The sequence below is a fragment of the Merops nubicus genome, unplaced genomic scaffold (assembly GCF_000691845.1).
Source record: "Merops nubicus isolate BGI_N331 unplaced genomic scaffold, ASM69184v1 scaffold23608, whole genome shotgun sequence".
NCBI classification, from domain to species: domain Eukaryota; kingdom Metazoa; phylum Chordata; class Aves; order Coraciiformes; family Meropidae; genus Merops; species Merops nubicus.
Window position 1 is genome coordinate 539 of NW_008625432.1, and position 25,040 is coordinate 25,578.

General features: G+C 45.2%; 1 protein-coding gene across 1 annotated transcript; it reads right to left on the reverse strand.

Moving 5' to 3' along the window:
- Positions 1 to 2,397: 2,397 nt before the first annotated feature.
- Positions 2,398 to 22,484, reverse strand: CEP63 (centrosomal protein 63kDa). Its single transcript, XM_008945684.1, has 14 exons — positions 22,441 to 22,484; positions 20,628 to 20,808; positions 18,617 to 18,712; positions 16,512 to 16,637; positions 15,525 to 15,638; positions 12,897 to 13,130; positions 12,491 to 12,636; positions 11,738 to 11,872; positions 11,007 to 11,121; positions 9,017 to 9,214; positions 8,490 to 8,576; positions 6,609 to 6,814; positions 4,400 to 4,706; positions 2,398 to 2,556 (listed from the first exon to the last, which is right to left on the reverse strand). The coding sequence occupies exons 1-14, from the start codon at positions 22,482 to 22,484 to the stop codon at positions 2,398 to 2,400; spliced, it is 2,148 nt and encodes a 715-aa protein (XP_008943932.1).
- Between the last annotated feature and the right edge of the window lie 2,556 nt (positions 22,485 to 25,040).

A 25,040-nucleotide genomic window follows, 5' to 3' on the forward strand; every position in this document is an offset into this window, starting at 1 on the left:
TCTCTGGACCAGCAGCTCCCCCTTTTCAGTCAGAGTGTTCCCTTGGCAAGCCTTAGGACTGAAGTTTAGTAATCTCTACACCACCAAGAGGTGTGATCACTTAGCACTGTGAATCCACCTCACTCAGCTCTGCAAACATTTTGTCTCAGTGCAGGTAAATTAAATAGGTGTAATACAAGTTTTTCTCTCTGGCAAGTGTACCCCTGCACTTGCATCTACTCCTGAGCCAGCTTCCTCACCCATGGAATAAAAATGGGTAGCAGACAATCAGATCCTCTGCTATTTTCATTCTGGCTGTGAGAAAGGCACAGGCTTAAAAAATGAGCAATGCAGTGAGAGCAGGAAACCATTCAACTCATTCCACTGCCTTGCTCAGCCTCCATCCTCCTCTCCTGGTGTCCTGCAGGCACAGGAGACTCTGTAGCACTCTGTATCTGCAAAGAGAGAAGGTGGGAAAGACAGAGCACATGCACCAGCACAGAGAAGGAATTCAGCATTTCCCCTGTTGCAAATTTTGCTCTTTAGATCAAATTTTTACAGCCCACTCCCTGAATGAAGCTGCTTGTTAGATGTATTAGACATCGACAGGGTTATGGCTGCTCATTAAACAAATTGATCATCTTCAGTTCCACTCACTTCTGCCAACATGAAGTGCCAAGTATTCTAAAGGAAAAGGAGATGGAAGTAAACATCACCCATGAGCCAAAACATCTTCTGAGCTTCTCAAAACAGTGTGTGTGATGCAACTTACTTAACAAACCTTCAGGAAATATACTACAGTTTGTAAGGTATCATTTTAAAAATTATATCTCTGTCCCCACTGAAGGAATTCCCCAAGGAATCCCAGAGAGTTCTGGCACACCACAGGGTGGATCTGTAAGTTCACCTGCAAAGAGGAAACAACAGTTTGTTTCATTGGGTTGTTCAGTTTTCTTCAAAATGCTTCAGGACCAACAAGTCCTTACTGGAGATCTGGATAGGTGCATGCTCCAAAAAAGCTTCTCTGTGGGGAGCTCCCAACAGGGACTGAGGCCAGTGAAAAAAGCAGGACCACAGTTCAACCCCAGCTGTGGGCAGCTCCAAAACCTCATTGCAAAGACTGTACACAAAGAGAATCCAGAATGGATTCATTATCCTTGTCCAAAGTACTCCAGAAGGAAGCTAAAATGAAAGGATTGGCTGGTTCAAATGCTTTGGAAGCAATGCAGAATTGCTTGACCCAGTGCAGTCCCATTTTATGGCATGACAGAGGCCCCAGTCTGCAGACAGGCATCACCTTTGCTGAACTCATCTGCCTTACCCCATGGTTGAGTTTTGCATCCACATGTTGCTTTCCAATGCCTGTTTCTTGACAGCATTAAGCTGCTCCAAGACAAGCTGAAGCTGAAGGAAAGGAACAGGAAACTTCCAGACATGGACAAGGGATGTCTCTGTCCCTTGGTTTGCCTGTACAAAGCTTGTGAAGGCTCAGCCACACAAAACCTGCAGAAAGGCACATCTGTAGGGAACAAGTTTTGTTCACTCATTAACAAATCCCTTTCCTTAAGGCAGGGCTGAACATATTGCTCAAAAGAGGTCACAGGTTTTAATGCAGCAGTTCAGCTTGACTGGACAGTGTCTGAGCTGCCTGGATTCAAACAGGTTGATACCAACTTACACAGCAGCTGCAATGACCTCTGCTGCACAGATGAATCTCACTTGCTGTGGGTTCTCCTTCCATCCATTTTATTTCCAATTCCAACTACTCTCCTTTCTTTTGTAAGAGCTGTGACCACAATCAGAATTCAGCCATTCATTCCTCAGCTATTTTGCAGCACTTCAAGCAACATGAAAGGCAAGAAAAAGACATCAGATGCTATACAAACAGTAAAGGGCAAACTCCTGTTGCAAGAACCAGGGAATATGAAGAAATTCCACCAAGGGGGAATGAACTGGAGAAAATACAGGTTAGCCTAAAGGAAAGAGGAATTAGCTTCCTTGTTCCCTACTCTGGGACAGAAAGGATGGGAAAGGCATTGACCAAAATTCCTGATGAGAAGGCTACAAGAAATTTACTTTGTATGAACAAGAAAAGAGGTGGTTTTCCATTCTGTTTTATTTCAGTGCTTTTATATGTATAAAATATACTTAAAATACATTAAAATTAGCAAATGGTTTGCTTCTCATTTCTGTGAGAGTACAAACACATACCTCTGATGCAACTTTCTGACCTACAGCAAGCTGACTAAAGTGTTTGTGGTGTAACATCCCTCATCAGATCAAACATGTTAAGGGAGGAATTTCCTTTCTTCAATATCCATCCTGCTGATCTCACTCCAGCTCCAAACTGGTTTTTACTTCCCCAGTCACAGTTTGGACCCAGGGAAGTAAACCAGCACTCAAATTGAGGAAGAACCATCACTCCTGGTGCCCAAATCGTTGCACTGTCTGTTCAGTGTCTTTGATCAGTTCCTCAGTGTAAGCATTTAGTCGCTCCACGATGCGCTGGAATCTTGGTTCCTCCTCTTCCAGGTATCTTGCAGCTACTGATCCAGCTGAAGCTCTAGGCAGGAGGCACTAAAAGGAAAGAAAAGGATATCAAGTGTTCTTCCACTCCAAGTTTTGTCCAGAAACAGAACTGATCTGCTAAGCCACACAACCACATATGCTTCTGAAGGGCTCTTGTGGTCATTTTTGGTGTCAGTCAGTGCCTCAGCATACAAACTCTTCCATTCCAGCAGCTCCCCTCTCTAAGCTGGAGGGGAGGCAGAGCTGAACAGAAACAAGCTCTCCATGTGCCTCCATAACTGTTGTACTTCACAGATGGAACCCTGACCCCTGAGGTATCAACAGGAATTGACTGTTTACTCAGAGGAGCTGGAGTTTCACCTCCATTACCAGCCCCTCCACTTCAAACAATGAGAGGGGACTGGGCTGTGCCCTCAGAGAGTAACTCCAGAGGAGGTCACCAGAAAATACCAAGGGGTTTGTCACCCCTGTCACTCAACACTGAGCGTGTCAGTGCAGCCTCACGTTTGACATCTGCACCTTGCTCCTTGTCTTCATAAAAATCTCAGTGGGCAGAATCACCTTAGATTTCTATGGGTCCCAGAAAGGGCAAGAACTGCCAAATTAGACCAGCAGTGGGGACATCTTTGCTTTTTTTTTCATATATCCCCTCTTCTTCCCTGAAATAATGGGTTCCTGGAACAATCCCACAGAGGAATTCGACCAAACTCCCATCACAGTTCACTGAACACCAGCTCAGATTCTTTACAGTCAAGAACTATTCCTAACACCACACGCCCACAAGTTCTTGATTTACAAAAATAACATGGTCAACTAGGCTTAATTTATGATTTGACAAAGAAAAGCTGCTTGCTCATGGGCTGGAAGGTGAATAAAGTTACTAAGGGGCTGCTTCCCATTACTGAAAACCTGGCTCAGTCTTGGCAAGAGCACAGAACTGGTTATTTCTAAATCCTTGAGTCTCCTGGTTTTCTGGTCTTTTAGCAACAGCCAGGAACAAAGGGAAGCAAAAAAAGGCTGCAGATAACAAGCAAACCTCCCTCACCCCACTACTCATGAGCACTCTCCTCTCTTAATGTTAAAGGGGCTGATTTAAAGACACTGGAGCCTGACCATGAGCAGGGAGCCCCAGTCAAAACCAGAACTATTTCCTTAGAAACTTTACTTCCACCTCTCAGAACCAAAAGCAGCACACTCTGCTGCTAACTATTGAACCCTAGAGCTTCTCAGACCCTGAAGTGGAACTGTTGGCACTTCAGTTCCAATCCTGCAAACTGAAGAGTTTCCATTTAGGATATTACAGTTCCCTAAGGTCCTAACGTTTGTTTCCTGGACATGCCCACGAGCTACTTGAGTTTTGAAACAATCAAGACCTATTCTTGGTAGGAAACCTTGTCAAGATCTACAAACCTCAGAAGCTTCTGCCTCTTTTCAAAATGGAAGTAGCTCTTGTCACAGCTAGCAACACACATCAGAAGAGAAAATACTGTGAGAACTTCTGGGGGCAACACATCTGGAGCAAGGACCAGTCCTCAAGTTTCTGCCCTCCCTGAACTACTGCAGCCCTGTCTGACCCAGGTGGGGCACAGCACCAGTAGAGAGAGAACCACCAGCTTCTGGAGGTAGCACAGCAATTATGCCACACTCCAAGTCCTTCCCCAGAGAGCTCTGAAGAAGAACCACCTGGCTTCCACTGTCCAAGCACTAACCATTCAGCAGGGGTTTCACCTCCTCCCTGTTTCCCATTTGCTGTAGGAAATCCTGCTTACACAGAAATTCTGCTCACACACACCATGCAGCCAGATCATACATTCTGTCTCCTTTTGCCAGATGAGAAGCCAGCTATAACCTCAGCTGTTGAATAGCAATGAGCTTCTGTAAAAGTGCTTACCAAAGGCACAGATTCTCTCTGATGGTTTGAGATGCACTCTGTAGACTCTTCATCTACAAAATCCTTGCTTCCATCCAGCACATGGAGCAAAGAATCTGTCCCCAGCGAGGTGCCCAAAGCCAGTGACTCCATGCAGTTCCTCCTGCTGGGTTGGGTGGGTAGCTCACCCATTTTGGGGGTCACAGATCCTGTTTCTGCCCCCTCCCACCTCTGGGACTCCCCTTGGTGATGCTGAACAGTCCCATCAGGCTTCTGATGTATTCCTTCTGCTTCTTCATCATGTTTGTGCTGTGTTTCCTGAGTTGTCCTGGAAGGCAGGTTTGAACACTTTTAACAGTTTGACAATTTGCTTCTTAGCAGCTGAATGTCAGCAAAAATTTGTGCAGAGGGAAGAGTGAACACACAGATCACTCACAACCCTGGCAATCCAAACTGCCTCTTGTTTCCACAGACTCCCAGGTGCACATCCAGTCTCTAGGGAATTCTCTCTCACTCTGCTGGTATTGTAGATACCAAAACCCACAGTCTGCACATCCTAGTACTGCAAAGGAGCAGAGCCTCCTGGGGAAAATCTAATCTCTTCAGCAGAAAGAGCACAGAGCTGCTTCTCAACCAAAGAAAGGGGCAAGGGTGGTCAAAAGTCACTCAATCTCTAGCTGGCTTTGCAGAACACAAACCAGCTGGGATTAAAAAGTGTCACACTTTTTTTTAGTGGCACACTAAAGCAGATTGCCAAGCAGTCCATGTCCTCTTGTACCTACTGCTTGCTGGAGATAGATGCTTTAGATAAAGCATGTCTTTAAAGGGAAGGAGAGGTGGGGGCTGGCTCTGTATGGCACAGACTGTTTAGGATGGCTGTGATGATAAGGTCAAAGTGCTGAGGGGTAAGGATGAAGGAGAAAGCCAACAAGGCAGATATCCTCTTGGGAGTCTGTTACAGATTACACCCTTGGGAGACAGCCCTGAGGGGCAAAGGGGTCCAGGAAGGCTGGACATCTTTCAAGGAGGTGGTCTTGGAGGTGCAGGAGCAGGCTGTCCCCATGTGTCATAAGACAAACTGCTGGGGAAGACACCAGCCTGGCTGAACAGGGAGCTTCTGCTGGGACTCAGGACATGGACTGGAGGCCTCCCAGTGTGATGCCCATCTACAAGGAGGATGTGGGGAACTACAGGCCTGTCAGCCTGACCTCAGTACCAAGGAAAAGTATGGAATGGTTCCTCTTGAGTGCACTCATGCAGCACATTCAGGACAGCCAGGGGGTCAGGCCCAGCCAGCATGGGTCCACAAAAGACAGGTCCTGCTTCACTAACCTGATCTCCTTCTCTGCCCAGCTGATCCACCTAGGGGAGGAGGGGCTGTGGGTGCTGCCTGCTTGGAATCTGGCAGCTGGGGGCTGAGCCAGATGAGCTCTGGCCTGGCCTAAAAAGTGCCTGGCTGGCTGAGCCCAGGGAGATGTGCTGCAGGGAGTTCCACCCTGCTGGCACCTGGAGGAGAGGGACCTGGGGGCATTGCTGCCCACGAGCCAGCAGTGTGCCCAGCTGGCCAAGAAAGCCAAGGGCTGGATCAGAAAGGGTGTGAGCAGCAGGAGGAGGGGGGTGATGGTTCCTCTGGGCTCAGCACTGGTGAGACCACACTGTGAGTCCAGTTTTGGGGATAAGAAAGATATTGAGGGTCTGGAATGGGTCTAGAGAAGGGCAACAAAGCTGGTGAGAGGTCTGGGGAACATGGCTTATATGAGAAGCATCTGAGGGAAGTGGGATTATTTAGTCTAGGTGAAGCTAAGGGGAGACCTTATTGCTCTCTCCAACTCCCTGAAAGGAGGTTGGAGTGAGGTGGGGGTTGGTCTCTTCTCCCAAGTAACTAGAAACAGGATGAGAGGAAATGGGCTGAAGTTGCACCACAGGAGGTTTAGCTTGGATATTAGGAAGAATTTCTTCACTGAAAGAGTCCCTGGGCACTGGAACAGGCTGCACAGGGTGGTTGTGGAGTCCCCATCCCTGGAGGGGTTCAAAAAAAGTGTGGACATGGCCCTTGGGGACATGGTTTAGTGGTCATGGTAGTGTTGGGTTGATGGTTGGACTTGGTGATCTCAGAAGACTTTTCCAACCTTTATCATTCTATGACTCTACAAAAACCCCACACATCCCCACACCTTTTGTTTTGCTTCATGATAAGGAAGCAGCATCCTTGGGGTCATGCAGCACTCACCTGTACTGCCCATCTCTAGCCTCAGGCTCTTCACCTTGCATCTGCTGAGCAGTGCCCTCATGCCCATCCTGGCAGACCTGCTGCCTGAGTTCCAGTTTTGCTCTGGCCTCTGCAAGATCCTGTTGCAGCTGCTGGTTCTCAGATTTTAATCTATTTATTTCAACAGCATAGTCTTCATTGAGTGCTCTTACAGTGGCATCTTTTCCCTAATAGATACAGAAGGGCTGAAGTCAAAGATTCTGGCTTGCAAGACAGCACAAACCCAGAGCAAAGGGCAGTGAGTGATTCCTTATGGTACAGCCTCTATCTCAGTTTTTACTGCCAAAATTCTCCATTCTTTCATAAGAGCAAATCAATCATGTGTGTCTTACTGTGTCATCATAGAAGCATATGTGTAGCAGAGCTCTCCCCCAGCTGTACATCCCAGAATTCCCTCACTTAGCCAAGATGCAAGCCCCTGAGCTGGGAACACTCACGTGGCACCCCCATAAACTGTCTCAAGGTATCAGAGAATCAGGCCCTGCCAGGTGCTTCCTAAGGGTTGTGAAGAAACACATGCCCCAGGGGCTCTGCTGTGGGTGAGAAAGAACCACTCTGGGTGAGAAATGACCTTCCACGTGCTCTACCAGCAGAGCTGTTTGCAGGAACTCTTCTAGACCCCCCTCACTCCATTTAGCAAAGGCCCATGGCACTAACCATGAAAGGCTGAGCCTACCTGGGATGACCCACAACCCTTCAGACACTTCCACTGGTAAAAGTGAGTTATTTTTTGGTTGTTTCTGAAACTGCACAACTTGCTGTACCCATCTTCTCCTTATTAGGCTGAGTGGATAGAATTTCTATTGTTTCTACTCCTTTGACAGTCCCACTTTCTATTAAATTTAGATGGTTTATTCATCCTCATTGCTGCTGTATCTAAGGACTTTTGAGACATGCATTAGAAGAACTTGGCCCAGACTCATATTTCCTGAGCCATGGGGCTGTGGGGTGCTTTTATTTTTGTAAATAGATTTTTTGCTTTGCACTTTGCTATCAAGTTTTTGGTAAGTCAGGCAGGTAAAAGCCCACCAGGCCCTTGAAGCAGAAAGTTATGGACCTTAGGTCATTTCAGTCTCAAATTAGCCTTCCAGAAAGCTTTGCTTTTTCTCAGTCTCACCAGCTTCTGTTCAACACTTTCCCCAGAATTTGGCACATTTGACAAACACCCTAAACTAATATTAAGAGCTGAGTATTTCCTTCCCACAGATCTGACAGGATAAAAGCTCTGATGATAGATTCCCATTAGGTTTTCAGCTGCCTGATCCCAGTCCTTGCCCCCTGTGAGGGGCCCACTCTGGTTTGTGTGAGACAGAACCTGCACACTGGTCATTTCTCCCTTCACACAGGCACTAAAATGAACCACCTCCAAGGGGTTATTCCTGGCTGCACCTCCTCCATGCAGGATCTCCTCCTCCTCCCTGGATGAGGTGGCCTCACCTAGCCTCAAGAGTGCCACACCTCAGCAGGAGCCCATCCTGGCAGGAGAGGAACATGCTCTCACCCAGAGAAGTTGCAGCTCTGAGACAGGCCAAAAGGACTTTACACATTTAGAATCAAACTGACATAAAATGAAAAGGTAACAAATGTACTAAAAAAACATGGGTCCAGAGCCCATGGAGAAGAAACTGAGATGCTGGTTCTGCTTCTGAAGTTCCCCTCACCACCCCCTGATGCCCAGGATTTCTGTGCCTTATTTCCTCACAAACTGCCCCTTTCTGCTTGGGTTTTAAGTTCACTGAACTCTAGCAAGTGCTCTGAGAGGCCTGGGCATAGACTGTTACTGCTCCCAGGTAGGGCACACACAACACAAGCCCCTTCCCACCCTGGTCCCCCAGTGCCTACCTCTAGCACCCCACACTCTGTTCTTCCCAGCATCTCTGAGAGATGACGATTTTCCAGCCTCAAAGTTTCCAGCTGGACCAGAATTACCTGAGGAGACAGAGGTAAACAGTGAGCTCAGGAAAAAAAGAGAGCACAACACAAGCCCCCAACATCCTACAGGCATTTCTACCCTCAATTCAAGCACAAGTCCAAGTTTGGGGCTGTTAGTTCTGCAGAGACCCCATAGAGAAGACCATACAAATAACCATGCACAGCTCTTTAGTTTTTAAAGATGTCATCATCCAAGCCTAGTTAGGAGGAGTGATCTCAGAGAACTTGCAGGACTGTCAGATAGTGCTTTGAAAAGGAGGAAGACAGACACAGAGAACACCATCAATCAGCAGATTTCATCAGAAGGGTCTCAAAGTTTAATCAAAGGCTGAAGAGAGAAGGAAACTATTAGCATAGCTGAGAACTAGGATGGTATTCCAAGCCTCCAGATCCCTCAAAGAGACAGCATTAAGAGTTCTCTGCCTTTTTTTTTTTACCCTGTGCTCCACTGCTTTCCTCTCTGCTCTTTCAATCTCTGCTCTCAGCCGTTGTTCTAGGTCTGATGTGGAGCCACTTGCAGAGGCAATTGTGATGTCCCTCTGGTGGAGCTCTTGTGTCAACCTGGAGATTTCCCTTTTCATCCCTTCTAGCTCACTGCTGTGAATCTGTTCAGCTTGAGAGAGCTGCTCTTTCAGCTGGGGGAAGATATGCACACACCACCCACAGGCTTTTAAAAGGTGTTGAACAGAAAAAGTATTGTACATGGTAACATGAAATCTAAGAGCTGGAAAACAAAAAGCTGTATGGAACAAGCCCTGTCCTTTGTGACTGAACCACCTCATGCCAATCCTTCCCCACAGCATAAACTGCCAGCTGGGACAAGGCACCAGGAGTACTTGAGAAGCCCCAGAACTGATCAGATCAGAGTCTCTTCAGCTCACCATTCCACCAGCAACAGATTCCCAAGGGTCTGCCATCACTGGGTAACACTTTCATAATCTAACTTTGCCCTTTGCCACTCCACCTTCCTGAGGCAGAGATGGCATCTTTAAATAGCTCCAGCCAGACTTTCCTTCCATTAATTTGTCCTAAGCCTTTTGAATTGATATTAGCTTGTAGCAACTAAAGCTACCCATGGCCAACTTCCACAGGGCAGCTATGCAGAGGGTAAAAATATCCCTCTTTGTTTTCTAACTCCATTTGATGACCACTAGTCCCTGCATTATGAGAGAATAATCATTCCCTATTTAGTTTCCACGTGACAGGCATGATTTTATTTTTAGTATCTTCAATCTCATTTATCTCTCTTCCAGTTTGATAAGTCCTATTCCATTCAGCTGTTCCTTGTATAAAAAAAACCACTTCATCCTTTTGGTCATCTTTTTCTGTACCTTATCTTGCTTTATTCCATCCTTTCTGAGATGGCAGATCTGCACTGCATACAGTACTCTGGTAGGCACACCATATATTTATTCAGTGACATAAGAGAACAACAACTTGTGATAATTTCTTCCCTAGTATTCCATTTCATTAGCCAGAAATATTAATGACCCAAACCTCCAGGATTTTTCTGAGAATTACAAGCATTTCAGCAAATTGAACCAGATGATCCCTGCCTAGCCATGTAAATACTATACACAGGGTGATTTATCTCCATGTCACCTCAATGCCTCCCAAGTATATAAAATAGAAACAACCACAATAAATCTCTCTCTTTCCTCCCCAGCAGCTCGTAGGAGATTCATTTATTGTGTGGCTGTTTAAATGTGTAACCAACCACCCATCTCTGGCAAGATCAGCACCTCTGTACATCCAAAATAAGGATGAAAGATTTTCACAGAAGTGAGGTTGTTCACTCAAATCCAGCAAGGCTTCTACTCTAAGCAGGCTCCAGAGAAAGCTCTCACACCAACTGATCTACACCACTACTGAAAGCCAAGCCTTTAGGAGGGTTAGAGCACTAGGGTGAGGTCCCTGTGGCAGATGAGCTGCTCCATTTCTCCCAACCCCAGAGGTCATGTGTAGGTATCAAGCCTGAAACAAACTCCCTTATTCACATGTGGCCTAGGAGACTTTTGAAGCCCTGTCTCAAGTGTGCTAGGATATATTACAGGACATATTAGTATATATTACAGCAAAACTCATTCCCTCCCTGCTGTTTGTCTTGCTGGGAGCCAGTGTTTGGCTTCAGCTCTGGAATCCAGGACTTCAATTCTTTGTCTGTTTGTCCCTCCAGCACTAATTCAAGTATCCACACTGCAGAGAAGTCCTGCATGATGTGGGGTGGGCCTAAGAGATGCTGGAAATAAGCCACACAGCCATGCACAGAAACCTGCAGCCCTATCCTCTCAGGCCCTCCTCTGTCAGCTCTGCTCCTCACCCTCTGCCTCCACACAGCTCCCACCTGGAGCTTGGCTAACTGTGACAGAGATGGGAAAGCTGATTCCACAAGTGTCCTCCCACCCTCCAGGAACAAAGCCACGTTACCTTCTTGACCTCTGCCTTTGACTTAGCACACTGCTCTTCCATGGACTGCAGCTCTTTGATCCTCTCATCCAGCTCTTCACTCAGCTGGGCACACCTTGCATCTGAAGACACCAGGCTGGGTGCCAAATGTAAAAACTACACATTAGAACACCCCCTGGAGAAGGACATGGGCAGAGAAACTTTGATCTTCCAAGCAGTCTCCTGTCTCCACCATAACAGCAACCTGACTCTTACCCTACAAGTTCCTTACCAATCCTTGGGTTTTGTTGACCAAAATCATTTCTAAAGAGATCAGGAAGCTGATCTAACAGATAAGAGCTGCTTCTTGTTTGTTTCTTTACCATCTTTGAGATTACAAACTTCCCATGCAAACTGAAAACCACAAACTGGGAGAGGAAGACTTGCTTATAACTCTGATTTCACAAGAAGGTCTAGATGTAGTTCTTAGCAGGTGACTAACAAAGACTCCTTAACCTATTACAAATGAAGGTGCTAAGGCTAAGCCAGCTGAAACACTGAAAACACCCACAGAGTGCAGTGAAAAGCAGCCAATTAGCAAAACACTCTCACTATTAACCTGCCAAATGAATAGCATTTGATTTCTTCAGCCCTGTGGTATTTAAAACAAGCCTACAAAAATCAGTGGGACTGGTGAGGTCGATGAATACATCAGGGATTATATTATTACCCAAATTTCATTGCACAGCCAGGGGAGGCAAGCAGTCAGCTACCTGTTCTCCAGATGAGTCACCTCTGACTGTAAGTGCTGTTCCTTCTTCTGGGCAACATCCAGCTGCAGCAGCAGGGGCTCCAGCTCCAGCCCTGGAGAAGACAGCTGCCTCTCTTGCAAGCGTTCCTCCAAGGCCCTGAGCAGAAAGGTGAACTTCAATCTCAGCACAGAACCAGGGTGCCCAAGCTCACCAACAGAGGGAACAGAGCCACCATTTTCTTGGAATTCTCTGAGAATTATGTGAAAGCCAACAGGAGGTGACTAGTCCTGTCATTAGCAGACACCCAGCTCACAAGGAGCAGCCTGGCTGTTGAGTGACATGTGTCAAAACCTCCTGAGGTGGCCACCAGAACCCTACAGCTTCTGCAGGTTGCCAGTGCAGAAGGGGAAGGCCAAGATGGTTTTGTCACATATGTAGTTACCTTGCCAAGACCCTAAACTGACATCATTAAATCAGTGAGAACTTTCTCCCACGTTAACAAGCACATTATTAAATCCTGAAGAGCCTCCAGCACTTGACTGAAAATGCCTGAGGGTAAAAAAAATTCTCAAAAGCCTTGTGCTGCCTCTAGAAACCTAGCTGAGCAGAAAGCTGATTCCACACTTTCACTGAGCATCAGCTGATTTCAAAAGCAGTGCAAGCACAGCACTTGTGAGAAACTACAGTGCACCATTCTACACATCAGCCAGTGGGAGAACCTGGAATACAGATCTGCATTTAAGAGCCCAGGTACAAGTGAGGCCCAGATGCTACCTGATGAGGAGTTCTTTTGTTCTAAGAGTTTCAGTAGCCCTGCTCAGCTCTTTCTGTAACTGATCCTGGTGCAGCTTGGAGCTGTCAATGAAATCTTCTTGAGATTGCAAGGTGGCTCTAAGCTCCATCTTCTCATCCTGTAGCACCTGCATGGGACAGAGGGGGGATGACTGTTGCCAGATGGACCAAATCAGTTGGCTGCAATGGGATGAGATGTTGATTGAATTTTTAAAGAACCCCTGGAAACACTGCAGAGCACCACATGGCTACAAAGGCAGCTTTGAGGCCAATCAGGAACTTCACAAAGGCTCTAGAAAAGAGACAGGAGCTCTGGGATGAAGAGCCATCCTGCTGCTGCTCACAAGCACTGCTTCACACTCAGTCCCCTGTCAGCTCCTTCACTCACCTCTAACATCTTCTTGCATTGTCTTAATTCTTCCTCAGCTCTTTGCTGATCTTCTAGAATCATCCGATTGCTTTCAGTCAGGTCATCCACCCTCATGTTGAGCCTCTCCAGCTCCAGCTCCTTGGCACAGAGAGCATCATTGGCCCTCTCCAGCTTGCTGGTGAAGTGCTGGATTTCTGATCTGCTGGCCAGCTCCACTGACTCCAGAATCTGCTTCCGACTGGCCAGCTGAGTCTGCCAACAGCAACTGCTTGTGTTAAAGCTAAATGACAGAACAACCAAAGGGCATCAAAACTGCACCCAAAACAACTACAGAGCCCTTTGTGCAACAAGCCACGTTCTCCAAGTGAGCAGCACTACCTTCCAGGGAACTAGGAAAAGTGTTATTCCAGGTAAAACATCTGAAGGGAAAAAAATTAAAAAAAAGGAGGGGTTGGGGTTGTCCCTCTGATTCCAAAAGGGGCTGAAATGGAATCTGGGAAAAGAGAATCTCAAATCACTCCAGTTGTCTGAGTATGAACTAAGAAGAAAGCTGCCTCCTATTGTTTGTTCATTAAGCTAAAGCTAGACCAGGAGAGCCAGCAGCCTGTGAGGAGGTTAGCAGACACCCCACACAAGCTAGAGATCACCCAATCATCAACTCCACCCCAGGACAGAGAGCTCCTCTTGGTGCACAATGAAAAAAAAACCCAAACCATAACCACCAAACAGATGAAAAACAGACCTGGGTGTAACAGTCAATTATTTTTTTGCTTTATGCAGTAAATATCTGGTTCTGACAGCTTGTGAGAATGCTCACTTTGAATGTTTCATTGTTTTAATGGCAGACAAAAAAAGTTTATAAGGAACATATGCCTAACAAACAATGCTTGCTCTATTATTTATAGGCACAATTCTTTATTTCATGGCATTTCTTTCCACGTAGCTAGCTGGTGAAATTTAACAAGCCAGCCCTCACATAAGCTTCTAAGAATATTCACTTCTTATATTCCCTTTTGTATAGGATCTTACCATCTTTTTAAAAGCTGAAACAAAATATTTGAGTAGTCTTTCACACCCAGTTTCTAAGAGTAGTAATTCCTGCCAGCTTCAGAATCCCCACATGCCACGATTTGCTGCCTGCCACACAATGCCTCACAACTGAGAGCACTCCAGGAACTCTGAGTTTGGAAGGCTATGGTGTAATTTTGATTACAGCCTTTTCATTATCTGAATAGTCCTGATAGAAAACGTAATCAGGAGAGGCAAGAGACTAAAGTACAGCCTTTCTCACCCAAGAAACCAGTGTGCTAGGCTACCTGGATATTTATTTCTGCATTAAGAAAGAATGTAAGCTCTCTCTCCTTTCCAGCCACAGGCCATGGAGGACAGCAGAGAATTCCAAGTTTCCCCTGTTAAAGGCTGCAGGTGCCACAGGGAGGTGGAACACCAAGCCTCCCTAAGCTGCACTGGAAGGCAGGAGGGAAAGTCAGCTGAAAGAAGCCAAAGGGGATGTACCTAGTCCCAGATCTCAGCTCGACCTTGGGCCAGAAAAACAGCCAGGCACACAAAATGCATTGAAACATCCAAGGTAAAAATTGAGCACTTTCATGCTGGGCTTTTCAAAGAAATTGAGGAGCCAGACTGTCTGTTCCTCAGCACCTCAGTCAGCTACACTGCCTAGGAAAAGCTACCCAGATACCTTTTTTTTTCTGCTGCACAGCAAGAAGAGTTCCTCTGTGCCCCAGAATAACCAGCCTGCACTCCAAGGACACATCTGCTCTCAGACAATTGAGCTATCAATGATACAAAGCCAGAGCAGCAAGACCTTCTGCTCAACCACTCTCTCTGCATTTGTAGATCTACTCGTGTCAACCTCTCACAAAGCCCCTGTCAGAGTCAACTTCAATCCTGTCATCACAAACTTTCTCCTTGCAGGAGCTTCCACTCAAGAGCAACTCAGGAGCCCATTAAGTGGAAAGCCCCCAGCAAGAGCTTCTTATCAGTGTCTGCTGTGATTGTGTCAGTGTGACTTCACAGCTGTGCTCTAGGTCAATTCATCTTGCTCTGCTGCAGCACCACCAGCTCACTGAAAAATTAGATGTCCAGGAACAACAGCCCTACTACTTCTTGCCTTTAAGACACTTTAAAAAAACCCAAAAAGAGGGGGAGGGAGGGTGGGGCTGAAGACTGATGTTAACTCAGTCCTTTGCAGCAATATCTGTTGTAGGGGAAGACTGTTTTCCAACCTCATCCTCTAAGCTGGACCCACATTTAGCTATTGGCAGGTACACAGCTTTGAACCAGACTGCATGATGTAACAGCTATTTTCAAGTGTCATATGCTGTGGTCTCTGCCTCCTAGGGAAAGCTTCATCCTACTCTCTTCCCCACTAATTGGAGGGGTATCAGGGAGAGCTGCACAGGGTTTATCTAACCTCTATTGACAGACTCCAGATCTTTTTTTCCATGCAGCAACCATCCAAGCAAACCTCATTCCACGGGGGCATTAAAAGTCATTTCAATGACAATCTAATCTGGATTCAAGCCTGAGAGATTTCATTAGTCTCCCCCTCTTACCCCCCCAACTCCCTGCACTCCCACCTGCTGCCACAAACCAAACCAAACTTCCAGCCTGTATTAATTGTACCTGAATGAGTTCAGACTGCTCAGCCAGAGTCTTCCTCTGAGCTTCCAGTGCTGCCACATGCTGCTGGTAGAGCACACGCTGCTTCTCCCAGTCAAGTGATTTCTGACGAAACTCCTGCAGGAACAGCAGGGGGGGCTCAGAGCTGCACTGTCCAGGCAGCTGACAAGAAGCCTCCCCCCTCCTCTAGCTCCTATCCATCTTGGCTTTCTCTCTCCACCATAGCCTCATGCACCTTTCCCCACAGCAGGGGAACCATTAGGCAGTCATTTGATGCAGCAGCTCAGCAGTATAAAACCCCTCACACACTGTGCTTGCTGTATTTCTTTCCCTCCTGAGTTAAAACATCAGTGTCAATGACTGCTGTTTACAGATGCTAAGTGCTAACAGATTCATGGCTAGTTTCATAGATTTGCTGTCAGAGCTTTTAACAATTCAGACTGCCTTGAGCTTCCAAAACATGCTGCTATGGAAATCACCAAGATGACAAGTATGAGCTACAGAATTTTGACGTTCATCTCCACTCCAGAAATGGGACACTGCATCAGTCAGATGTGTTTGTTAGCCACATCTGCAGGGTGGAGGAGAAGAAAATTGAGTGTGGTTGAGCTCAGCGTGGCAGAAAGATTAAAAGATGAGAAGTTTGACATGTAGCTCTCTCCTCCTCCTCCAAGAAGTGAGGTGACAACCTCAGCACACTGAAACTCATTCCATTCACAGAATTAAACAGTCTTCCAGCACTTTCTTCCTTTTATTTAGTCTAAGAACAGCAGCATCATCTATCCTGTGTACTCATGAGGCCCCAGTGTAGGAAACTGCCTTTGTTATACAAGCAGTTTGAGAAGAGCTACACCTGGAGTGTAGATGGGGAGTAATTTTTAAGCAGGATTCATAGTTCACCTCCTGGTTGAGTACTCAGTCACCAGTGAAGCCCAGAAGGTCAGTTCCTGCATGCCCACTCTGGTTAGCACTTGCTTTTCCACTGCCTACCTCCAGCTTCCTGGTCAGTCGGCTCATTTCCAACTGGTCCTCCCCTGGCCTCTTGTTTCCTTCTCCTCTAGCTTCTTTTAGCTGTTTCTTCTGCAGCTTCTCATAGCTCCTCCTCAGCCTGGACAACTGCAAGGAATACAGTGAAAGAGGCAACTTTGTTCAAGGTCCCAAGAGGTGAGAATTAAACAGTGCTTTGAAAGCAGGCACACAAAATGGCTTCACACAAACCATTCCCCTCATCAAGGCCACACAGCATGCAAGCCAAGACTTTTATTTGTGCAATGAGGTTGTTATACCAACAGGACTGCAAAATACACCCAGTTGTACAAGAGTAGGAAGATGCCATGGAAGTTGTGACACCAGCAGCTCTGATGAGACCTGTGTCCCACCACGACTGTTCTGCCTAGTGGGAGAAGGAAGATTCCAGAATTGCCATTATACTTAATATCCACACTACTTCATCTGTCATTTTCTGCTGAGATACACTGTGTATTTCACAATGAGTGGAGAATGCCAACAGAAAATATCACTCCTACGCCTCCTGCTAGAATGCTGAAGTCCTATCAGAAGCATGAATGAGGAAAAAAAAAAACTCCTGACATTTCAGTGACCCTCTGTGCAAATAATCACCTGCAGCTCAAACAGAATTTTTCATCTGATGAGCTCCCCTCCACTCAACTGTTAAATAAAAAGTTTCCAAGCGGCCAGATGAATTTGAGAAGTCATCATGCCCATTTTGGTGATGGAGAAAGATAAGCACAGGAATGAGCAGGGCTGTGAGAAGGAAAAAAAAAGCCTGAATTAAGACCACTGGTCACAAAAGGTTCTCCAGAGCTTTGAGTCAGCAAAGTACTTAGGCCTGTTCAGTGGGAACAGGCAGAGGTACAGGCTGAGCATTAACAGACATGAGGAGATTACAAATACAGCTTTATTCTTTCAACAGCCTCAGTGAGTTAGACACCATACCTGTGATTTTACTGGCACTGGTGGTAAACCAACACACAAAGAATATCCCCAAACCACACTAAGAGCAGATGGCTGAGGAATACTGGAGCTTAACATCACCTACATTTCTGCTGCGTGGGTGAAATACCAGCACATTGCCATTTTGGCCACAACACACACACACACACACTGTATTTTAGCAATTCAGGCAGATCTGCCAACCCACCTCAGCTTTGCTTTGCAGCTCAGCCACAATTCCAGTGGGAACATCTAGTGAATGAAGACTGTTAGTCATAGGGGATAGTAAAGTGTTTTAAATGAGGACAGATGCCTTCTGTTGTCAAAGTAGAGACTACTAAATTAAATTCACTTTAATAGTTTACAGTGGACTATCAGGTCAATGCTCTACTAGCTGTCCATGCCATTTAACCCACTGCCACTGGCAAGCAAGTGGAGACACACAGACTTCAAGCATAAAGATGGAATGTTGTTGTACTATCTGCAGGACATTCCACATGGACTACCTTCTGGTAAGAAGCTTGAGATGAAAGCTATTAAATGCTTTTAAAAATATGTTTTCTAAGTATATTTAGTTTTTATTACAAGTCTTAAGTCTAATATGACTCAAGAGAACAAAATTCTTACCAGCAACATCAGAGTCAACAGAGGCAAAGAGAGACAACACAGCATTCCCATTTCTTGATCTCATACAGTCTGGGCCAGCTACACCACCCCCCCCTTTTTTAATTTCAGGAAATGCTGAAAGAGCAAACTGGTGCTGCCTGTACCCATGGCAACTTCAGAATAAGCACTATGGTGATGAGGACAAGCAAGCAGGACATTTCTGCAGTCAACTTCTACAGATGTCTTAGCACATGAAAACTGTGACAGTATAGCTACTACACATCTACTCAACAGTTTTCTGTTCATCACCAAGTTCCTCCAAAGTGCAAAACACAGGCCTGATGAAGCATAAAAATATTCCTTTGCTCTTCTTTGTAAGGACATAAACATTAAAAGAATGGGAAGTTTTAAAGCCGTGGCACTTAAAAGCAATGACACAAATGCACCTATCAGATTGGACAGATCAGATATTCACTTATCTGATCCTATCAGATCAACTGGGAACTAAAATCCAATCTTCTCTTTTTGCAGCTCACCTCCTCTTGAAATTTCTTCAGCTGTTGTTCATATTCTTTAACCATGTCCTGTTTGGCCTCTTCCACCTCCTCGACCTGGCGACGCAACGCGGCAACCTGAATGAAGAGTCAAAAAGCAAATTGAAACAATAGAGATGGACTTCATTGTCATTACATACTACAATTAGTTTTCATTTCATATGCATACATTACAGCAGAAGTGGTAAATGACCTTTAAAAGATTCTAATCCTCTTAACAACTGCACATTTCAATGGGGTCACTCACTATGAGTCAGATGAACTCCACGCCTCAATCTTTGGTAGGCCAGAATTGTTTCTGCTCTGGTCTTTTGAGGCAGTTTCTGGCTTTCATTTGGGGGGATGAAGCTGAGAGTTTGAACTTGTGTTGAAAGGCTATTTCTCCATGGTATTTTCATCAAAATTTTCATAACATGCACTATGATTTCAAGCTATCTACCAAGAGCAAAGATGGTCGTGTCACCTTCCTACACTCAGGTGAGGCAGAGATTCCAAGTAACACATGGAGATGAGAGGGACAAAGAAAGAAATAAGGCTTTGAAACTCATGGGAAAGACTTCCCTTACATTGATTCACCTCCTCCTGTGACTCATTTTTGGCATTTTTTGTTTGGTTGGTTTCATTTTGTTTTGTTTTTTCACCTCCATCTTTTTCCCATTCATAACCCAGAGTGGCCACTTTTCTAACTGCAGCTCCAAAGGACAGAAAGCCAGCAAATTACAATTAAAATAAATCACCACAGAAAATCCATATGAGTAAACCAAAAGCATAAAAACATTCCAGTACTGACAGTAACCACACTTTATAGTTCAGCTTTTAAATCAATGTTTGCTTTTGGTGGTAGGAAATATCTGAAACGTGTCTTCAGGAAACACAATTGATAATAACAATGATAAAAATCACAATTCTTGCAGATGAAAATCCTGTGGCATGACTCCAGGTTTAGTAACTCTGTAACAAAGACATTAAATCCAAAAGCTGCCCTGTGGACCCTTAGAACCACCTTATCCTACTGAAATTATATTAAATGACAGAGTTCTTAACCCACTGATGCTACAACCTCTCTATTTCTTAATTTTACTGAATTCCACACCAAATTACTAATAACTACAGCAGTACTTGTATAATTTTGAGGATGTCATGCAGTTGTACAGGTACCCAAACTGCTTCTGCAGTTATCAGCTGGCTTTTGGCTGAAGAAGTCAAAGCAACCTGATCAGTGAGCTGCCAGAACACAATCTGTAGCAAAGTCTGCTGAAAGACAGGACACAGCAGCTATAAACTGTAAGGACAAACTTCAGACACTTTCAGAACATGTCAGTGTGGCTACATCTTAAGATACAGCCACTCAACCTCCTGATGGATCCCTCTGATCCAAGAAAAGATACATCAGTTCTTTTGCACAAGTTTATAGTCCACATCTCTAAACCTTGACAACATCCTACATGCACAGACTTCACTTCCTGATGCTTCTCCAACAATACATTTTTTTTACACTTCCAGCAGGCCTTTAATTAAAGGCTGCAAAACCTGAGCTGCATAAAAGAGCCCTTGGAGAACATCTTGGTGTAGTTCACACCATCAAATGTTTTCTCTGCAGGTTGCTGGGCTGTTGATTATTCTTGTAGCCAGATTCAGTGTCCCTGGGTTCTCTCTAGCAACTCTGTGTGGACTTCCACCAGCCTTTAGGGAGTTGATCACTTGACTTTGATGGAATTAGGAATCAGCCACCTTGGTCCAACAGGCTCCTTTGTAAATTGTTCCTAATTTCCAGCCATGAACCAGGCTCCTGTTTCACTTTGCACAGCTATCTGCTAGAGTTAACCTCCTGTTTTGGCTTAGACCCAACCAACCCAAAGTGATGAAACAGTACCTGAAACACACATCCATGCAAAGTCAAACTCTGAAAGTCAAGTTCAGTCTTTACAGGGCATTGTAACATGTGAAACACACAGGTTGACACCCATCACAAACCAGTAGGAACTGGAGGTACCTCCTCATACTTCTCCTGCAGAGCAGCCTTGGCAGAGGAAAGTTCCTGCTCTCGAACACTCAGGCAAGCTTCCAAAGCCTGTGTCTGTCCTTCCCACTCAGATTTCTTGTGAGCCACCATGATGTCAATCTGCTTCATCAGCTCCTGCAGCTCAGCCTCACAGGAAGTCAAGAACCCACCACTGGAAGGGAAAGAACTCCAAGTTACCAACACAGCTCCAGTGTCCAAAACCAAGCAAGCCAGCAGAGCAAACTGACTTGCACCAAGGGACCCACTCTGCTCATGCAGTGCTTTGAACTCTCTGCAAATCAGTTTGCAGAGAAACAGACTCAATACTTACACACTCATCCCATTCTCTCACTGGTGGTATGTTCCTATCACTGGGGAGAGATTTAAATTGGGCAATGACCAACAAAGAAACCTTGTGAAAACCCAGTGAGAGCAAGTGACCTACACACTTTAAAGGGAGGGGGTTAGAGCACTTATAAACATTCATCCCTTTGTCTCAGCACTGTGCATGATCTAAACAAACCGTGGCATGTTTTATCCATATTTTGTATTTGCCTTAATTGCTCTCCAGGCAGAGGCATTTTATACCAAGTTTCAGTCACCAGAGAAATCTTAAAGCCAGGCTATCAGCTCCTGGAAACAGAAGTTTATCACAGATGTCAACAAAGCCCTAGGCAGAGGGGGCTGGATGACAACATGTTAATGAAGAATAAAACATTCCCAATCCACTGGGGAGAGCACGCTCCCCAGCCACACTGCAATTCCTAATTTGCTGCAGTAATTACTGAAGCCAATTCAGCTAATTCCTCTAAAACTTCACGGCCTGCTAAGCTAGGGACAATATTAAGGCTTGCAAGACACAGCCCTAGAGGGCAGTGAACTCTGTGATGATCTTTACCCCTTTAATTTGCCTGTCAAACAGCAAGGACTGAAAAGAAATGGAAATCAATAGGTTAAGGGATTGAAATTCCTCTCTGCTCTCAGGGTATATACACACTTCACAACCTGGTAGTTTTTCTATGGGGCAAAAAATACTTCTTAAAAGAGTCAAAATTGGTTAAATTTCAAGTTCACCCTGTCCTGCAAGTTAACTAAAAATTAGCAGCTATTACAAGAAGATTTTTGTCAACAGCCTCTGCTAATATAAAGCTAAACCTAAACTTTATTTCTGCAACCAGTTCTCTGCAGAAGATGAGGCATCAGGAAACTTCAGGCACATTCTCAAAAATTATTAGGAAAATGGCATCAGTGGCTTTTGCTTCACGTTCATTTAACACATCAAACATTTTTTTCCCCCATTATTGGCACTGTAGTCTCTCTCTCAGGGATCCAAAAGTCTTTCTTTCACCTAAGACAAGCCCTAAGGATTCTTCAGAGGTGAATGAGACTCTGCAGTTTCAAGATGAGCAGGAAATAATCAGTTGTTTTCAATAAAGTCACATCTCATTAACCTTGCAACAACAACAACTTATTCACACCTTTAATTATTAACACTCCTGATGTTAGATGGTGAGAAGAGTTTACTACAAGGACAACAGAAAAGAGGTAAGGCTTTCAGGAAGATGTAAACCCAAATTTCTAACAATTCATACTATAATATCTGAGAGGGGATTATTGCAAAGCCAGCTCAGCCAGTGATTATGCTTCAGCTGAAGGTCACTGAACACTGTATTTGTGGACAAACTCCACAGCCCTTATTGAGGGAAGGGAAGCTTTGTCTGATACCAGAGGATCTGACTGAGTAAGAGGGAAGGTTAATACTTCAATGGCTTTGAGTAACTGGTGTATACTCTTTCATACATACCTCCCCTGCCCACTTCTTTGCATTCCTTCCAGCAAAGCCTCCATCACCAGCTCCTGGTGGCTTTGGCAGCTAGGGAAGTACACAAAAGCAGCAGTCACTCATGGCAACGTATGAACTCCATCCAGCTGCAGCACAAACAGAAGTCCACAGAGGAAAGAAGTTAAAAGAATGACAGTTAGCACACAGTTACAGGTGAGGCAAACAATGGTCACCTTCATGAGCTTACAAGCCAAATATCTGCCAAATAAAGAAAAAGGTATTTTTTCTACAAGAACAAAACCAGATGCAACCATTCAGCACTATCAAATGGCAGTGATATAATCATGTGATCTAATAAAAGGAGGAACTGAAGCAGCAGCAGTGAAAAAGGATCTGCACTTCAGCCCAGAGGTGAGCTCAGCACGCTGGGACTGGCAGATGTCCCATCTCTGGGGTGCCCCAATCTGTGCAGGATTGGAGACACTTGGGGACTTCCAAACGGGCCAGCCCAAGGTCCACCTCTCACAGGAGAATCTCTCACTACAGAGAAAAACCATAAGCAGCCTGGCAGTAGGAATCTACCCATCAATCAGACCTCTCCCAGGTCTCCAGGACAAACTAGGTTAAAGAGGCTGCACAGGGTATGATCCCATCCAGGCCACACTGCTAGTTCATATGGTTGGGAGAATTTTAAGATAGCATAAACTCTTTTAAAACCTCTTCTGGTGCCCTAAGCTATGAAAATAAGCTGCACAGGTTTACAGTAACAGTGCACTTAGTTAAAAATGACACCCTTCAAGTCACAAACACATGTATGTGTAAGCACACACACAGAAGTTTCAGGTATTGCAAAGCAAGTTTACATTGAAGGCAAAAATGGGGAATAAAATAAGTGGCATCATGGAAACATACCCAGAAAGCTAGGATTTATTTCAGTGGCTTCTTCATGAAACTCTGGCTCTCAACAGAAAAATGGTAAAACTCATCCTGAGGACACAAAACTACACTTCAGTTTCACTCTGTGGAGGTATTCACACAACCTTCTGTTTCCAAAACATCTACACTCTCTCTCAAGTCTTCAGAGATGGATCCTCATAACATCTTTCCTCAAAGATTACTATGACATTACTAAACAACCAACAAAAGGGTGGGCAGGTCACTGAAACTCAAAACTTCCAGAAACACAGACTCAGCTTTGCTTTCTTTCAATCCCATCAGAGCTTATTCCCTCATCCTACAGTATTTTAAAACATCATCCAGAGATTAAAGCTTGTCACTGGATTTTAAACCACACACATGCAGAAAATGCACAATTCACTGAGGGGGAAAAAACCAAATCCTAGCCCTGTTCTGATACAGTTTTAAACTACACTTCAGTTTCACTCTGTGGAGGTATTCACACAACCTTCTGTTTCCAAAACATCTACACTCTCTCTCAAGTCTTCAGAGATGGATCCTCATAACATCTTTCCTCAAAGATTACTATGGCATTACTAAGCAACCAACAAAAGGGTGGGCAGGTCACTGAAACTCTAAACTTCCAGAAACACAGACTCAGCTTTGCTCTCTTTCAATTCCATCAGAGCTTATTCCCTCATCCTACAGTATTTTAAAACATCATCCAGTGATTAAAGCTTGTCCCTGGATTTTAAACCACACACATACAGAAAATGAACAATTCATTGAGGGGGAAAAAAAACGAATCCTAGCCCTGTTCTGATACAGTTTTGTCCCTCTTTGGTCCTGTCTGTGCTTAATTGAATTCAGTCTGTATGCAGAACATCTTTGTGGTACTGCTGATGGCAGAGCTGCTGTGGAGAGCAGAGGAGCAGATCCCCAGAGCTGCTGACAGCACTCCAAGAGTTCCCCAGGTGGCAACAGTGGACATTGGCAACTCTTCTTTCATCCTAATCACACCTCACAGAAATCGATTTTCATTGGGTAGCAGGAAGATTTCTTTGTCCACCACAGAGAATGCCAACTAAAACTCAAAAAGAAAATCCAGAGAGCAATCCAGGTCCTTTATCAGCTGCTCCTTCTGCAGGAGGCTGGGATCAGTTCAACACTGAAAGCTCTAGTGGCATGAGGAGCCAGACAGCATCTACTCATGCTGCTGTTAGGCTTTAAGCTGGGCCCCCAAGGTAAGATGCCTCAATCTGACAGCTCTGCATACTTAGGGCTTGCCCAGGTTTGGGGGAAGAGCCTTAAAGCAGTCACCTCTAGCAATATTTATGCTGCACCAATGACTTAATATAATCTGTTGACTTCTCAAGCTTGCAAAACACAATGTGTAGGTTAGAGGCAAGAGTACAGACTCACAGAGGCAGCACAAAAGGAAACAATCTCTGCCGTTAACCACAGGTGAAGCAAGAGCTGCTGGCCTGTCACTTCCGAAACTGAAGAAAAATGAAGTTATTTGGGGAAATAAAAGATATAAAACATTTAAAAATCAAGCAGGCTTCGCATCCCACAGCAGTAGAGTGAAGGGGAGAAAACGTGACAGAACCCACGAAGACTTCAGACCACTGCCCGTGAGACGGCTGGGACGAGCTCGCATTTAGGAAGCTGGGCTGTGGCGACCGCCTCCCGAAAGCCCCACCGGCCCCGCACCGGACCCTCGG

Excerpts from the sequence above, each read along its gene's own strand:
- CEP63 (XM_008945684.1), bottom strand. The coding sequence starts at position 22,484 with ATGGAGGCTTTGCTGGAAGGAATGCAAAGAAGTGGGCAGGGGAG. Across the intron at positions 20,809-22,440 it reads CAAAGAAGTGGGCAGGGGAG|TGGTGGGTTCTTGACTTCCT; the intron begins GTATGTATGAAA and ends TTTCCCTTCCAG. Across the intron at positions 2,557-4,399 it reads AGAGAGAATCTGTGCCTTTG|TGCCTCCTGCCTAGAGCTTC; the intron begins GTAAGCACTTTT and ends CTTTCCTTTTAG.